Source organism: Ranitomeya imitator, chromosome 5 (genome assembly GCF_032444005.1).
Source record: "Ranitomeya imitator isolate aRanImi1 chromosome 5, aRanImi1.pri, whole genome shotgun sequence".
In the NCBI taxonomy this organism is placed as follows: Eukaryota; Metazoa; Chordata; class Amphibia; order Anura; family Dendrobatidae; genus Ranitomeya; species Ranitomeya imitator.
The window spans coordinates 519531626-519549882 of NC_091286.1; the positions used below are offsets into that span (position 1 = coordinate 519531626).

An 18257-nucleotide genomic window follows, 5' to 3' on the forward strand; every position below is an offset into this window, starting at 1 on the left:
ATTTTCTGTCATATAGACCCCTCAAAGTCACTTCAAGTGTGAGGCGGTCCCTAAAAAAATGGTTTTGCAAATTTTGTTGTAAATATTAGAAAACGTTGGTCAATTTTTAACCCTTATAACTTTCTAACAAAAAAAAAGTTATGTTTACAAAATTGTGTTAATGTAAAGCAGACATGTGGGTAATGTTATTTATTAACTATTTTGTATGATATGACTCTAATTTAAGGGCATAAAAGCTAAAAGTTTAAAAATTGCAAAATTTTCAAAATTTTTGCCAAATTTCCACTTTTTTCACAAATAAACTTACCGTATATACTCGAGTATAAGCCGAGATTTTCAGCCCAAATTTTAGGGCTGAAAGTGCCCCCCTCGGCTTATACTCGAGTCACGGTAGCGGTGGGGTCGGCAGGTGAGGGGCTGAGGGCGCTGAGGTATACTTACCTAGTCCCAGCGATCCTCGCGCTGTCCCTGCCGTCCCACGGGCTTCGGCGCTGCAGTTTCTTCCTCTCTTCAGCGGTCACGTGGGACCGCTCATTACAGAAATGAATAAGCGGCTCCACCTCCCATAGGGGCGGAGCCGCTTATTCATTTCTCTAATCAGCGGTGCCGGTGACCGCTGATAGAGAAAGAAGCTGCGGCACCGAAGACAGGAGGGGACAGCGCGAGGATCGCCAGGACTAGGTGAGTATAGCATATTCACCTGTCCTCGTTCCAGCCGCCGGGCGCCGATCCATCTTCCCGGTCGGCGCCTCCATCTTCCCGGCGTCTCTGCTCTCTGACTGTTCAGGCAGAGGGCGCGATGACGCATACAGTGTGCGCGGCGCCCTCTGCCTGATCAGTCAGAGCAGAGACGCCGGGAAGATGGAGGCGCCGGAACGAGACGCCGGGAGCTGCAATCAAGGGAGGTGAGTATGTGTTTTTTTTTCTTTATTGCGGCAGCGGCGGCACAAATTTATGTGGAACATCTATGGGGCACAGTGAACGGTGCAGAGCACCGTATATGGCACAGCACAGCTATGTATGGGGCACAGTGAACGGTGCAGAGCACCGTATATGGCACAGCACAGCTATGGGGCACAGTGAACGGTGCAGAGCACCGTATATGGCACAGCACAGCTATGTATGGGGCACAGTGAACGGTGCAGAGCACCGTATATGGCACAGCACAGCTATGGGGCACAGTGAACGGTGCAGAGCACCGTATATGGCACAGCACAGCTATGGGGCACAGTGAACGGTGCAGAGCACCGTATATGGCACAGCACAGCTATGTATGGGGCACAGTGAACGGTGCAGAGCACCGTATATGGCACAGCACAGCTATGGGGCACAGTGAACGGTGCAGAGCACCGTATATGGCACAGCACAGCTATGGGGCACAGTGAACGGTGCAGAGCACCGTATATGGCACAGCACAGCTATGTATGGGGCACAGTGAACGGTGCAGAGCACCGTATATGGCACAGCACAGCTATGGGGCACAGTGAACGGTGCAGAGCACCGTATATGGCACAGCACAGCTATGGGGCACAGTGAACGGTGCAGAGCACCGTATATGGCACAGCACAGCTATGGGGCACAGTGAACGGTGCAGAGCACCGTATATGGCACAGCACAGCTATGTATGGGGCACAGTGAACGTGCAGAGCACCGTATATGGCACAGCACAGCTATGGGGCACAGTGAACGGTGCAGAGCACCGTATATGGCACAGCACAGCTATGGGGCACAGTGAACGGTGCAGAGCACCGTATATGGCACAGCACAGCTATGGGGCACAGTGAACGGTGCAGAGCACCGTATATGGCACAGCACAGCTATGGGGCACAGTGAACGGTGCAGAGCACCGTATATGGCACAGCACAGCTATGGGGCACAGTGAACGGTGCAGAGCACCGTATATGGCACAGCACAGCTATGGGGCACAGTGAACGGTGCAGAGCACCGTATATGGCACAGCACAGCTATGTATGGGGCACAGTGAACGGTGCAGAGCACCGTATATGGCACAGCTATGGGGCACAGTGAACGGTGCAGAGCACCGTATATGGCACAGCTAGGGGGCACAATGAACGGTGCAGAGCACTATATGGTTCACACCTATGGGGAAATATGAACGGTGCAGAGCACTATATGGCACAGCTATGGGGAAATAATGATCTATTTTTATTTTTGAAATTCACCGGTAAATGCTGCATTTCCACCCTAGGCTTATACTCGAGTCAATAAGTTTTCCCAGTTTTTTGTGGCAAAATTAGGGGGGTCGGCTTATACTCGGGTCGGCTTATACTCGAGTATATACGGTAAGTCAAATCGAAGAAATTTTACCACGATCATAAAGTTAAATAGGTCACGAGAAAATCTCATAATCACCAGAATCCGTTGAAGCGTTTCAGAGTTATGACCTCAAAGTGACTGGTCAGAATTGAAAAAAAAATGGCCTGGTCAGGAAGTTGAAAACAGGCTTTGGGGTGAAGGAGTTAAAATGAGGTGTGTCCAAACTTTGGGTCTGATAGATATATATATATATATATACACACACACACACACACATTAAAAAGGTAACCTGTCCCCTCAAAGATTCTGTTTACCTGTACATACAGGACTAATCTACAAGTTAGTAACGTTACAATTGTTCATGGCTTCCATACTGAAAGTGCAGCTACAGGGAGAAAATGACCATCCCTCCTGCCAGATGCCAGTATAAAGGTTTGCTGGAGCGGTCACAGTCATCGCTCACAGTCATCGCTCACTATACTGGACTCTGTGCTGTGATGGCTGTCTAGGTGCTGCGGGTACAATATAGTGAGCGGTGGTTGCAGGCACTCCGTCCATGTCCACATGTCTGGGAGCCAGCAGCTCCTGGGAGCCATCCAAGTTCATTTTCTCCGGGTAGCTGCACTTTCTGTAAGGAAGCCATGCATTATTGTAATGCCATTTACCTACAGATTAACCCAATATCTGCAGGTAAATAGCATTTTCCAAGGTGACAAATTCCCTTTAAGTCTGTACGAATGCTCATATAAGCAGATTTGTAATCCAGCCATAGACATCGATCTTCCCCCACACACGATGCATCATTACTATTGGAGGAATAGGTGTAACTTTGCATCGTCTACCTGAATGAGTGAGGATACATAAATAGTTAAGTCTGTTTATTTACACATACCGTAGATTATATAAACTATATGCACCAATGTATTAAGACACATCATAATCCCATAATGCAGTCCACAGGTGTATGAAATCCAGCTCCTCGCCATGCAGTCAGATCTCACTGACACTTGTGACTCATTCTAAAGAGCTCCCGTTACTGGTCTGTGGTTCTGTAATAGGATGCCACAATTATTCAAATTCCAGTATTTCTTGCCTCCTACATATTTCCCAACCAACTAGATGGTATTACTGAAAAGTGAAAGTGTCTAAAGATGACATCAACTCCTATCAGCCATGTAGTGGAAACTACGTAAAGTCACAGATTGGGGTCACAGAGTGCTGAGGTGCATAAAAGTCAGCAACGCTCTGCTGAATCAATGACTGCAGAGTCCAAACCTCCTCTGGAAATAACCTCAGCACAAAATCTGTGCACCGAGAGATTAATGGCATGGCTTTCTACGGCCAAGGGGTTACCTTAGTCCCAGTAAAGAGAAATCTTAATGCTTCAGCATATCAAAACATTTTGGATAATTGTATGCTTCCGATTTGTGGGAACAGTTTAGGGAAGGTGGTTTTCTGCCCCAGTATGACCGATTCCCAAGTGAATAAAGCAAGGTCCATAAATGATTGTTTTGGTTTGGTGGAAAGAACCTGACCTTGACCCCATCCAACACCTTGGGGTGAACTAGAACGGAGAGCAGTGAGGCTGTCTCATCCAACATACGTGGAACTCACAAACGCTCTCCTAGATGAATGGCCAAATACTCAAATATCTTGTACAAAGCTTTCCCAGAAGCCGTTTTACCTACAATAGAAGGAACAATACAATACATATCTTATAGGTGTAATATGTGGTGCTTAGTCTATATAGCGCAGCCCTTCATCTCTGCTCATCAGGTTATTTTCTTACCATGTGAACATGGCAATACTCGCAGCTTATCTCCTTCCTCATACTCATCCAGGCAGACTGCGCACACATCATATTCATCCCCTGGAATAGAGATCAGAATCATACAGCATTAAACTACAGATGACAAAACTAAATGTGAAGTAAGGCCCAATGCCAGAAAATACCTGGAATTCTATCCATGGTGAAAGTGCTAATTATAGCCTCCTGCACAGCACTACCTCCGCTGGCCTCCATACTTTCCTGATTTGTTACAGATGTTGAAGCAAATTCTTGCAGCATCTAAATATTTACCCGTCTTTAAGCTGCTCAGCATTTGGAAATCTTACAGCAACTTTACCGTACAAGGAGACACGGCTGCTCCTTAGCACATCTCCCTGGACGTCAAGGCTATAATCAATCTACACAATGAAGAAATCAATGGGAGCTTATGGACGCCAGTCATTTTAGGCTAAGACTACTAATGTAGGAGACAATTTAATAATCAGAACAGAGCCACATATACGTCCGAAACCGGACAGAAGAACTCCCATACAATATACATATATCATCTGAAAAAGGAGTCACTATGACTCTTAACGAGTATATCTCGCAAGTTTTGACTGCGCCTAGCCGTCATCAGTGGGTAATTTGATAGATGATGACTTAGAATTGGGTCTGTTTTCAGGACCAGCCAATGTCTTGACAGAATTGACCTTATTTCTTCCCACTTAGAGTTGGAGGTAGTGATGAATTGGGTAGCACCTTGCTGCCCATATTTGCCCATCTTTTTAGTCTGATTCTTATTTCCAGACACATGGTGGCAATGATCCTGGGAAAGTAAGGAGGTCCTATTGACATTTTTGGCCCTCTTATATCCTTTCTTGATGCATCTCTTACTGTAGCCACGTTCACTAAATCTCTCCCCAAGGTCCACTGCCTGACGCTCAAAAGCCTCTTCTGAAGTGCATATTCTCCTCATCCGGAGAAATTGACCCACAGGCACAGCCCTGATGGTTGAACCCATGTGCGCGGAATATGTATGGAGTAGTGCACTGACTGAAGTTTCCTTCCTATGCACATCCGTGCCCAGTGAACCATCAGGCTGTACCTGTATTTTGAGGTCAAGGAAAGAGATTTCTTTTGGATGCCAAGAATACGTGAGTCTGATATTGTAGTCGTTGCGGTTCAGCCTGGACATAAACAAATCCAAATCATTGACCGATCCCTGCCAGATGAACTGGATGTCGTCTATGAAGCGGTACCAACCAAGGATTTGGGGGGCGGCATGTGCATCATCGGGAAAAATTTCCCTCTCCCAAAATCCCAGTCCTTTACACGATCACTTATCCGTTCATGATAGGGAGTCCCCAGTGGGATTTACCATGTGAATTACTCACTATATACTATGTTTTTGTGAACTTGTGATCTCTGGTCGTTGATTTCCAGATGTGCTTGTGTGGTACTTTGTTGTTACCTGTATCCACCATTCACATAGTTACCTTACCATGACTGAGAGTTTTGGATTTTATTCATATCTTTTATTGTTATACTACTCAATAAATATTGTTACCTTTTATACCTTACATGACAGTTTCGTGACTCCTTTTTCAGATGATATATGTATAGTGTAGGAGACAAGCTATTGGGCAAATATGATTTTTTTTTTTATATATATATTTTATTATTTTTTTTCTCTCCAATTCAGACTCATCACTGCTGAAGTGGAAGAAAAAGGGTGAATAATGTGGATGACTGGCCACAGATTATGTCTGACAAAGTCTACTTTACAGAGTGACTGACGGCAAATCATATAAAATGCTTAAAATAAATAAATAAATAAAATGGACTTTCTGCGTTTACCTGAAATGCTCTTCCTCTGCCCGATTCGCATTATCTTACCTTTCTTAAATTTATGAATGGGTAGTTTTTTTAGCTGGTCTTTGCGCAGTCGGTTCCGTCTTGCTCGGTGTCGATCTTGCACAAACTTTGTGATCTGTGTTTGTAGAAAGTCATGCAGATACATAAAATATAGGATGTTCTAATGTTCTATATATTCATTTTCTACATCATATTAATAAAAACACCTAATAGCCAACTATAAGGTTATAAACATTTTCTAATCTGAAATGGTCGTTTGTTTGTTTTTTAGATGGAGTTTGTCTCATAAGTTTTCACTTCTGCGGTATCAAGTTTATTTCATATAGTAACCATTTCCATCTCTTCTCTTTCCATAAGTTCCTACTTATATAGCCATAAACTAATCAATGTGTATGTAATACCGTATATACATTTTTGAAAAATCTTTAGATTTTGTACATGGCAGTGCATTTTTCCTGTTAGTGTGCTTCTTGGTGTGCATTGTATACCATTCACATTTTACATATAGATGTCAACGCAGTTCATGATCTATTTTATTTCTAAAGTAAAAAAAAATAATAATGAACATGTTAATTCCTAGGTAAAAATTACTGGCTATTCATATATTCAGGATTTTGAGAGTCTTAACAGGTTCAGGTTTCCAGAAATGTCAAGCGAGAAGACAATTCTTCAGGTATTTTTCCACTTGAAAGTCCCTGATTACTTAAAAAGCAAGTCAATGGGTAATCTAGAAAGACGCATGGAAGACCTGGGTGCCTTTTGGAGCCCTAAAGAAAATGCTTGCATTGTACGCACTGCTTAGTAGGCATAAAAAAAACCAAAAAACCCACAAGCTTAAAAGAATCCCCTCACCCCCAAAATAAAAAACAGCTTACAAAAATGTCCCGAAAAGGATTTGGATATAATGTGGAAGATAGGTGTGATGAGCGTTCCACACCCCAATGTAGCTTTATTACGATTACAAGTTTTTGGTTTGAACTGAAGCTTTTTTTTTTTTTTTTTTTTTAAACGTAGGAAGAGTAAGAAGAAGACCACCATGGAGTCTGGTGACTTGGCAGAATAGATGAGAACCCACTATGCGAATCAAATAAAGAGGGTTTACACAGTGATGACATTCGTAATGCAGAAGAACAGAAAAAATGAATATATTGAGAGCCAATAAAATAGAATAATATAACAGTGGGATAGATGAAAGTGCATTAGAATTTTTTTTTTCTTTACAAAATATGATTTATATATTTTTAAACCTTGATGACTTCAGAAGCTGATACCGATGGAAAACTTCATTCTTTTTACCCGCCTGGAAAAACAGTCAAGTGCACGTAACCTTAAAATACAATTTTGGTGTGGCTTGCTGCATCAGGACATTTCTCAAAATGAAGCATACGTATGGAGGATGAATATTTATAAGCTGTAATACAGAACTGTAAAGTAGCCTTCTTGAACAATAAAAAGCAATAATCATCGTTCTACATACCATAAAAACGACAATTAGCACCAAACAAATCCCAACAATGATTAGAAATGGTATCAGGTAGTATTCCAGAGGCAGGTTTCCATCAGGCTTCAGCTCAATGTATGCACTATGCAAAATAAAACAAAGTATGAATAAGATTAGGAACACAATAGACGTAATTCATTCTGAGTATGAATTGTGAGTACATTGGGCTGAGGTCACACTAGGGTTAGGAGTTACAGGAAAAGCATGGGTCTGCCTTATGATGGACAATGGAGGCTCGGATACCAGTGTGCATTCACTTTCTTCTGGAGTATATCTCCTTATATAATACTACTAAGTGCTTTTTGGATAGATATATACATTTTAAAAGTAAAAAACAAACAAAAAAAACACACTGTAATATACATTTTAAAAGTAAATAACAAACAAAAAAAACACACAGTAATTGGGGCTAAATTGTAGAAAATAGGTTTCCGCTACCCACTGGATTCCACCAAAGTACTAGATCAGCCTTACCCTTTATCCCAAGTGAATTGTTCTTGCATGATCTTTGCAGACTCCTCTCCAATAAAGACTGATGGAATGTCAATTTTCTTGAGAATGTCAACTGAAAAAGAAAAAAAATTCCATGTACTTTTATAGCGCAAGTGTTCTCCTTGTGGAGTGTGACATACCGGCTCTGGCATTCCAAGGTAAGGAGGCTTATTTGCTGCGCAATGCTCCATTAAAAAAAATGCAAATTGCCTCTTCAGAAAGGAAGAAGACTTGAACTCTATAGCGCCCCCTGTTGGAAGCAGCGATCCTACAAGTCACTATTGACCCTTTACCCAGCCTTGAAACGTGACAAAAGCCAAATCAGAATCACAATTTGCAGATACGGTGTTTCGGGGTATAGCCCCTTGTCAGTGCAAACTATGACAACTGATTTGGAAAGGCGAAGGGCTCTAGGCTGAAGTCTAAGGGGTAAGTGTTCTCCTTGTGAAGAGTGACATCCTGACTAAGACCTGCCAAGGTGAGGAGGCTAATTCACCGTGCTCTTCTGGGAAATTTAATATGCAAATTGCCTCTCACCTAGCCAAACCATTTGTCATACTTTGCACTGACGAGGGGCAATACCCTCGAAACACCATGTCAGCAAATGGAGATTCTGATTTGGAGAGTTTAATCAAGAACATGACTGATCCGCCCAAAAAGGTTTAGAAAATGGATGTGTACAATTCCCCTCCCCCCCCCCTAGTGGTAGAAACTTCTCAAGTAGCTACATGAAACTCAATATAGTCTAGTAACAAAAAAAAAAAGGACTTGAAATAAAATATTTTTGCCAGTCCAGGTGAGTGTCCTGGTTTATTCTACCTTCACTGCACACCTTTAATAAACTGCAAACAAAAGATATAACCCCACTGTATGAAGAGACCTGCAACATACAGGAGCCCCCTGTCGAGATCATGGGTAGGTTATCAAAACGTGTCTGCAGAAAAGACCTATCCAATGTCACTTAGGGTACCGTCACACAGTGGCATTTTGATCGCTACGACGGCACGATCCGTGACGCTCCAGCATCGTAACAATATCGCTCCAGCGTCGTAGACTGCTGTCACACTTTGCAATGTACGACGCTGGAGCGATAATTTCTTGACGTATGTGCGATGTAGAAGCCGTTGGTTACTATGCGCACATCGTATACAATATCGTGCACACCTTTGTTACACCATGCGATCATGCCGCCACAGCGGGACACTAGACGACGAAAGAAAGTTTCAAACGATCTGCTACGACGTACAATTCTCAGCTGGGTCCCTGATCGCAGGAGCGTGTCAGACACAGCGAGATCGCTGGAACGTCACGGATATATCGCTGGAACGTCACAAATCGTGCCGTCGTAGCGATCAAAATGCCACTGTGCGACGGTACCCTTACACATTTCCATCACTCCATTTTGGCTTTACTTTGCAGGAATGCATTAGCAAGAACAATACCTGAAAGCGACCTGCACTGTGATAGGATAGCCTGCATACATACCATCATTGGACCCCATGCTGATAAGGTCATCAGAATCCACATTGTAAACAATTGCAGCCTTGTATCCGGCCTTCTGTGCATTCAACACCTAGGAAGAAGCACAGCCCATTACCTTCCACTTCTGACATCTGCAGAAGCGAAAAGAAGTTTACTAGGATGTACATTGGGTATTGTCACACAATTTTCAGTTTTAATGAAATGTTCTTAAGTTCTTCTCCAAATAAAAATCAAATGCAATTTCAAACTCACACAAGCAAATAAATGACAACCTTACGCAAATATAAATACTGAAAACCAAAAGCGAGAACGCCGAATCTATGGTCAGAGAAGAAAATGTGGGTGTTAATATAAATAAAACACCTTTATTAAACAACTAGCTGAAGAGCCCGGCCTTGCCCAGGCCTAGTAACTAACTGTGGTTAGTTATAACAAATTATAATGATTATATTGCACATAAAAACCTATCACTAGTGATGAGCCTCCGAGTATTTATGACTGCTCGGAGATTTAGTTTTCATTGCCTCAGCTGAATGATTTGCAGCTGACACAGCTTGAATACAAGTGGGGATTCCCTAGCAACCAGGCAACCCCCACATGTACTCAGGCTGGCTAGCAGCCGTAAGTCATGCAGCCAGCATCAACAAAAACTGTCTCCGAGCAGTTACAAATACTCGGAGACCACCCGAGCAACGAGTATACTCGCTCATCACTACATTTCACAGCATATATTCAACACTACAGATTTGCAACTCAAATTAACTAAATGATTACCCAAGTATTGATAGTATTTTATTTTCAACTCATTCAGGAGCCTTTTGATAAACCACATTTTTTGTTTTTCCTTTAGGTCCAATGATTAACAGATTTTTGGCAGTTCAAACTCTTGAACAGGCCACCTAAGGTTGATCATGAGAAAAGCATGGATATTGCAAATCGATACCTACTATTTTCAAGGACTGTCCCTGAACCTTGTTAATTGACATTGCAAAAGCAAGTCGAACTGGAAACTGGATGCGTTTAAAATCAAAAGGTAAATCAGATGGAATGAGTGGAATTCTTGGAATGAAAATGCCCTCTCCTTTGGCACATCCTGTCAAAATGGTTGCTTCAATTACATGAGTAACCAGGTTCTTAATCAAGAGTCTTGTTCCATTACACAGCTGGTGGATCTAAATTTCTCAACAGCAGAATAGGTGCTCCAGGTTTTAGAAAGTTTATGCGGGCTGTGTATCTAATCCTATCCTGTGTGATACTGTCTGCTGAGCTGTGTATCCAATCCTATCCTGAGTGTTACTGTATGCTGACCTGTGTATCTAATCCTATCATGTGTGATAATGTCTGCTGAGCTGTGTATGTAATCCAATCCTGTGTGATACTGTCTGCTGAGTGGGTGGGACCATGTGGCATGGGCGTGGGCTTGATACATACACATACATTCAGCTTTATATATAGATGGGCGGCAATGAATGATGCTCCAGGTGGATCCCACTAAATTAGAAGATCAAAAAGTTAATTTCAGTTCTTCAATACAAGAAGTGAAACTCCTTATATAGAGTTATTACAAACAGTAATCTATTTCAAGTGTTTCTTTTAATGCTGGTGACTACGGCTTACAACCAATGAAGCCCAAAAAAGTCATTATGTCAGTAAATTAGAATACTTTATAACACCAGTTGAAAAAATTATTTTAAAATCTGAAATGTTGACCTAATCAAATGTGTGTTCAGTAAAAGCACTCAATACTTGGTTGGGGCTCCTTTTGCATCAATTACTGCATCAATTCGGCATGGCATGGAGGCGATCAGCCTGTGGCACTGCTGAGGTGTTATGGAAGCCCAGGTTGCTTTGATAGCAGCCTTAAGGTTGTCTTCATTGTTCGGTCTGGTGTCTCATCTTCCTCTTGACAATACCCTATAGATTCTCTATGGGGTTAAGGTCAGGCGAGTTTGTTTGCCAATCAAGCACAGTGACACGGCTGTTTTTAAACCAGGTATTGGTACTTTTGGCAGTGTGGACAGGTGGAGAAGGAAATTTCCATCTCCAAAAAGCTTGTCGGCAGAGGGAAGCATGAAGTGCTCTAAAATTTCCTGGTACACAGCTGCGCTGACTTTGGTCTTGATAAAACACAGTGGACCAACACCAGCAGATGACACGGCTCCCCAAACCATCACTGATTGTGGAAACTTCATACTAGACCTCAAGCAGCCTGGATTGTGGCCTCTCCACTCTTGCTCCAGACTCTGGGACCTTAATTTCCAAATGAAATGCAAAATTTACGTTCATCTGAAAACAACACCTTGGACCACTGAGCAACAGTCCAGTTCATTTTCTCCTTGGCCCAGGTAAGCCTCTGGCATTGTCTATTAGTCATGAGTGGCTTGGCACAAGGAATGCGACACTTGTAGCCCATGTCCTAGATATGTTTGTGTGTGGTGGATCTTGAAGCAATGACTCCAGCAGCAGTCCACTCCTTGTGAATCTCCCCCAAATATTTGAATGTCCTTTTTTTAATCCTTTCAAGGCTGCAGTTATCCCGGTTGCTTGGGCACCTTTTTCTACCACACTTTTTCCTGCCACTCAACTTTCCATTAATACAGTGGATACAGCACTCTGAACAGCCAGCTTCTTTAGCAATGACCTTTTGTGGCTTACCCTCCTTGTGGAGTTTGTCAATGACTGCATTCTGGATATCTCAAGTCAGCAGTCTTCCCCATGATTGTGGAGCCTACTGAAACAGACGAAGGGACCTTTTTAAACACTTAGGAAGCCTTTGCAGGTGTTTTTGTTACTTATTCTAATTTACTGAGATAATGACTTTTGGGTTTTCATTGGCTGTAAGCCGGCATAATCATCAACATTAACAGAAATAAAACTTGAAATAATTTAATAATTTTATTTCTATAGCACCAACATATTCCGCAGCACTTTAAATTTTAGTGGGGACTTTGCAGACAAAAGACATTACAGAATAACCATAATCACATAAAACAACAGATACCAAAAGGAACTAGGGCCCTGCTCACAAGCTTGCAATCTATGAGGAAATTGGGGAGACACGAAAGCCGGATGGTAACAATAGGATAATTACAATTGCTTTCATTGTTCTGACCATCCATAATGTAATAAATCGGGTATTCATGCTGCATGAACCGTTTACCAACCAGAATATGTAAAAGTACATAACCAGAGGACTATTAAATGCATTAAAAGAGATGATACAAGGGACTTGGTTATGAAGAAAATTTTGAATAGGCAATACAGGGAACGTTCAATAAATGTGTTGAGGCGGTAGGCCAGTCTGAAGAAATGCATTTATTAGGGCACGCTTAAAACTGTAGGCATTGTGGATTAATCGAATTATCCTGGGTATTGCATTCCAGAGAATTGGCGCAGCATGCGAGAAGTCTTGGAGACGGCAGTGGGAGGTTCTGATTATTGAGAATGTTATCCTTAGGTCTTTAGCAGAACGGAGGGCAAGGGTAGGGTGGTAGACTGAGACGAGGGAGGAGATTTAGGGTGGCGCTTAACTGTGGAGCGCTTTGTGGGTGACAGTTATAAGTTTATATTGAATGGAGCTATGACTGGCACAAGGTAGAGGCATTTGTGTAACGATTGGTGAGGAATATGATCCTGGCTGCAGCATTCAAGACAGATTGGATCGGGGAGAGTTTGGTCAGAGGGAGACCAATGGAAGATTAGAGACAAGCATGGGTTTATGAGAAATCGCTCCTTTAAGAGAAATCGCTCCTGTCAAACCAATCTAATCAGTTTTTATGAAGAGGCAAGCTATAGGCTGGACCACGGTGAGTCATTGGACGTGGTATATCTCGATTTTTCCAAAGCGTTTGATACCGTGCCGCACAAGAGGTTGGTACACAAAATGAGAATGCTTGGTCTGGGGGAAAATGTGTGTAAATGGGTTAGTAACTGGCTTAGTGATAGAAAGCAGAGGGTGGTTATAAATGGTATAGTCTCTAACTGGGTCGCTCTGACCAGTGGGGTACCGCAGGGGTCGGTATTGGGACCTGTTCTCTTCAACATAGTCATTAATGATCTGGTAGGTTTACACAGTAAAATATCGATATTTGCAGATGATACAAAACTATGTAAAGCAGTCAATACAAGGGAAGATAGTATTCTGCTACAGATGGATCTGGATAAGTTGGAAACTTGGGCTGAAAGGTGGCAGATGAGGTTTAACAATGATAAATGTAAGGTTATACACATGGGAAGAAGGAATTAATATCACCATTACACACTGAACGGGAAACCACTGGGTAAATCTGACAGGGAGAAGGACTTGGGGATCCTAGTTAATGATAAACTTACCTGGAGCAGCCAGTGCCAGGCAGCAGCTGCCAAGGCAAACAGGATCATGGGGTGCATTAAGAGAGGTCTGGATACACATGATGAGAGCATTATACTGCCTCTGTACAAATCCCTAGTTAGACCGCACATGGAATACTGTGTCCAGTTTTGGGCACCGGTGCTCAGGAAGGATATAATGGAACTACAGAGAGTACAAAGGAGGGCAACAAAATTAATAAAGGGGATGGGAGAACTACAATACGTGGTGATACCAACTATGTGTATATTTGATTTTTATTGTTTTATTTTGAATGGGGCGAAAGGGGGGTGATTTAAACTTTTATATTTTTTTTAGTCTAGAAAAAAGACGACTGAGGGGCGATCTAATAACCATGTATAAGTATATAAGGGGACAATACAAATATCTCGCTGAGGATCTGTTTATACCAAGGAAGGTGACGGGCACAAGAGGGCATTCTTTGCGTCTGGAGGATAGAAGGTTTTTCCACCAACATAGAAGAGGATTCTTTACTGTTAGGGCGGTGAGAATCTGAAATTGCTTGCCTGAGGAGGTGGTGATGGCGAACTCAGTCGAGGGGTTCAAGAGAGGCCTGGATGTCTTCCTGGAGCAGAACAATATTGTATCATACAATTATTAGGTTCTGTAGAAGGACGTAGATCTGGGGATTTATTATGATGGAATATAGGCTAAACTGGATGGACAAATGTCTTTTTTCGGCCTTACTATGTATGTTACTATGTTAAGTCTATAGTTAGCAGCACAGTTTTGGTTGAGGGATGTTTTTTTTTTTTTTTTAAGTAATGGATGTATGATGGCATGTTTAAATGAGGAGGACAAGATACCAGAAGAGAGAGGTTGAATATTTTTGTTAGGTGAGTGGTGATAGCAGGGGAAAGGGACTAGAAGAGATAAAGGGTATAGGCTCACTGGTGCAAGCAGTAAGGCGAGAAGATGCAAGGAGCCTGATCACTTTTTCTGTAACTGGTTCAAAAACAGAAAGTGAGCTAGATGCAGTGGGGGAAGGAAGACAGTGCATGGTATGAGGAGATTGGCCAGATCGTCAGCGCGGAGATCCATGGTTGCGGCCTGCATTCTGGGATTGGGTGTGTCACTCTCCACAAGGAGAAACCTTACCCCTTAGAACCCAGTCCAGAGCCTCTCACCTAGCCAAATCAGTTCTCATGCTTCGCACTGACGAGGGCCAACAGCCCGAAACACCGTGTCTGTGAATTGAGATACTGATTTGGCTCTTATCCGAAGTCATATTACAAGACTCGTTAAAGGGTTGATTGTGACTTGTTGGATCGCTACTTCCAATAGGTGGCGCTATAGAGTTCAAGTCCTCTTTTTCTCTGAAGAGGCAATTTGCAAATGGATTGAGTAGGGAATGAAAAGTGTCAAAGAGACGTTTAGGATTACTGGATAGTGAGGGGATTAATGTGTTGAAGTATGTTTGTTTGGAGAGGTAAAGGACAGAGTGGCATGTTTTAAACCCTTCATGACCTTGGGATTTTCAGTGTTCGTTTTTTGCTCCCCTCCTTCCCAGAGCCATAACTTTTTTATTTTTCCCGTCAATATGGCCATGTGAGGGCTTATTTTTTGCGGGACGAGTTGTACTTTTGAATGACACCATTGCTTTTACCATGTAATGTACTAGAATATGGAAAAAAAATTGCAAGTGTGGTGATATTGCAAAAAAGTGCAATCCCATGCGTGTTTTTTGTTTGGCTTTTTTGCTAGGTTCACTAAATACTAAAATCGACCTGCCATTAGGATTCTCCAGGTCATTACAAGTTCATAGACACCAAACATGACTAGGTTATATTTTATCTAAGCGGCAAAAAAAAATTCAAAACTTTGCTAAAAAAAAAAAATTGTGCCATTTTCCGATACTCGTAGCGTCTTCATTTTTCGTGATCTGAGGTTGAGTGACGGCGTATTTTTTGCGTGCCGAGCTGACATTTTTATTGATACTATTTTGGTGCAGGTAAGTTCTTTTGATCGCCCGTAATTGCATTTTAATGCATTGTCGTGGCGACCAAAACAACGTAATTTTGGCGTCTCGAATTGCTTTCTCGCTATGCCATTTAGCGATCAGGTTAATCCTTTTTGTTTATTGATAGATCGGGGGATTCTGAACGTGGTGATACCAACTATGTGTATATTTGATTTTTATTGTTTTATTTTGAATGGGGCGAAAGGGGGGTGATTTAAACTTTTATATATTTTTTTATTTATTTCATTTTTTTTTTTTTACTTTTGTCATGCTTCAATAGCCTCCTTGGGAGGCTAGAAGCTGGCACAACTGGATCTGCACAGCTACATAGGAGCGATCATCAGATCGCTCCTATGTAGCTTAATTACAGGCTTGCTATGAGCGCCGACCACAGGGTGGCGCTCACAGCAAGCCGGCATCAGCAACCATAGAGGTCTCAAGGAGACCTCTGGTTACTATGCCGATCATGTGACGGGGGTCGGCGATGCGTGCATTTCCAGCCACGCGGCCAGAAGCGGTAAAATGCCGCTGTCAGCTTTTGACAGCGGCATTTAACTAGTTAAAGGGACTCTGTCATCTGAATTTGGCGGGCTCTGTTAGCGGTCCGATGGGCGGTGTTTTCTCTCCGTTCATGCACCCCTCCCTTTCAAGACAATATTGCGGCCAGCGGGAAAGGAAGGGGTGCATGAAAGGAGAGAAAACAGAGTCCCTTTAATAGATTGCGATTCCACTCGCCGCTATTGCGCGCACATGTCAGCTGTTTTGAACAGCTGATATGTCGCGGCTTTGATGTGGGCTCACCGCCTGAGCCCACATCAAAGCAGGTGATCTGACCTCGGACGCACTATCCCGTCTGAGGTCAGAAAGGGGTTACACATAAACTTGTAATGGATGAAATCTTCGGGCAGATTGGATTTTCTCCACAGATGTTTGTTGAAATAGAACACTAGAAACACCAAATAATATCCCTAACAGGGTCATGAAGGAAATAATATAACAACTACCGAAAAAGAACCTTCACACAATGACCAAAGAATAAAAAAACATATATAATCTTTATTGAAAAAATCATTAAAAACATGAACAATGCGACAGTAACCACTGGTGCAGGAAAGAAACAGTGGGACCCACACAGGAACCAACCTCAAAACACAGTAGTACAATAAAAATGGCAGGCTAAGTATAAATCAATATACATATAGAACTAGATAAGGTGCAAATGAATAGGTACAAGCCCTACATAAGAATAGGCATGTGTATAAGAATAGGAAGAGGCACCTATGTAAACCTATAAATAGCGCAATAAAGTGCAAGTATAAGGTAACCCAGCCTAATGATGGAAATACAGACTGCTGCAAACAACGTAAGATGAGGTATAGTTACCTAGAGGAGGAACCCAGGGACCCACCACTCCCGACGCGCGTTTCGCAATGAAATGCTTCGTCCAGGGGTGGTTGGGTACTGGCCAGATCTGGGTTATATGGTGGTCATGACCAATGAGCAAAAAGAAGCAATGAACATAATAAGCGGCACCTGATATTATCCTGGAGAGACCGGACATAGCTGTGTGAGCGGCATAACAAAGTGAAACCGAAAGTAACAGCAGCAAAGGATTACGTGGTCAGCGCATGCGTACAGAAGGTGAGCAACCGTTGCTCCAACATGGGCACTGATGAATCAAACTTAGAAATCAGTGGATAGCAGGGACAGGCGCGAGGGCATACTAGCCCGAACTACAGGTCAGTAATATATTGGTAAGAAAACACCAAAGTGCCGGATTTTGTAATAATGAACACAAGAAATTAAGCATAATAGATGGACAACCGAAAATATATAATGAAGCCCAAGAACGTAGTGACCGTTGCTAAAACACAACGAACAAACCCCCAGTCTAAACAAGAAAGGAAGATCTGTGTAAATGGCGCATGCGCACAAAAAGACAATAACAAACCATAATTACTGGTGAGAGAAGTCAAAGAATGAGAACAATGAATAAATACGGAGCGAACAATGACGCATGATAGAATGTAAGCCCGCAAGGGCAGGGTCCTCGCCCCTCTGTATCAGTCCGTCATTGTTAGTTTGTTTACTGTATGTGATATTTGTAACTTGTATGTAACCCCTTCTCATGTACAGCACCATGGAATCAATGGTGCTATATAAATAAATAATGATAACCCGGATATCTTAGATATCATAACCATAGTGCGTTACATAAAGAGTGCAAAGATTGGCGATAAGCGCCTAAGTAGAGACTTAATTCAGAACATACAGCGCCGAAGAATAATAAAAAATAGAACGCAGGAGCGTAGCACCAAAACCGCCGTTGATACGACATAGGGCGATGACATAAGGCAGCAGAAAAAAACCTAATCCGCGCATGCGCACCAAAGTTAAGCAACAGTTGCTACAACGAAACCTCCCAATACTCAAACTGTGAATGAACCAGAAAGAAGTAAAAAACGCACAGTGACCCAGACCCCCTAACCCTAAGGCAATGCTAAATATTGGAAAGGTGCGAGGGTAGACA

The 18257-nt window shown here is 42.5% G+C and overlaps 1 protein-coding gene across 4 annotated transcripts in view; it reads right to left on the reverse strand.

Moving 5' to 3' along the window:
- RNF13 (ring finger protein 13) overlaps nucleotides 1-18257 on the reverse strand; it is a 145425-nt gene that overhangs the window by 18739 nt on the left and 108429 nt on the right. For 2 of the 4 annotated variants that reach the window (XM_069727541.1, XM_069727538.1), the window contains exons 5-9: nucleotides 9402-9489; nucleotides 7899-7989; nucleotides 7401-7506; nucleotides 5945-6038; nucleotides 4067-4147 (exon numbers count right to left, since the gene is read on the reverse strand). In XM_069727541.1, coding sequence (XP_069583642.1) covers nucleotides 4067-4147; nucleotides 5945-6038; nucleotides 7401-7506; nucleotides 7899-7989; nucleotides 9402-9489 — 460 coding nt within the window. The remainder of the gene's footprint in view (nucleotides 1-4066; nucleotides 4148-5944; nucleotides 6039-7400; nucleotides 7507-7898; nucleotides 7990-9401; nucleotides 9490-18257) is intronic. The other 2 variants (XM_069727539.1, XM_069727540.1) reach the window with 1 other exon arrangement.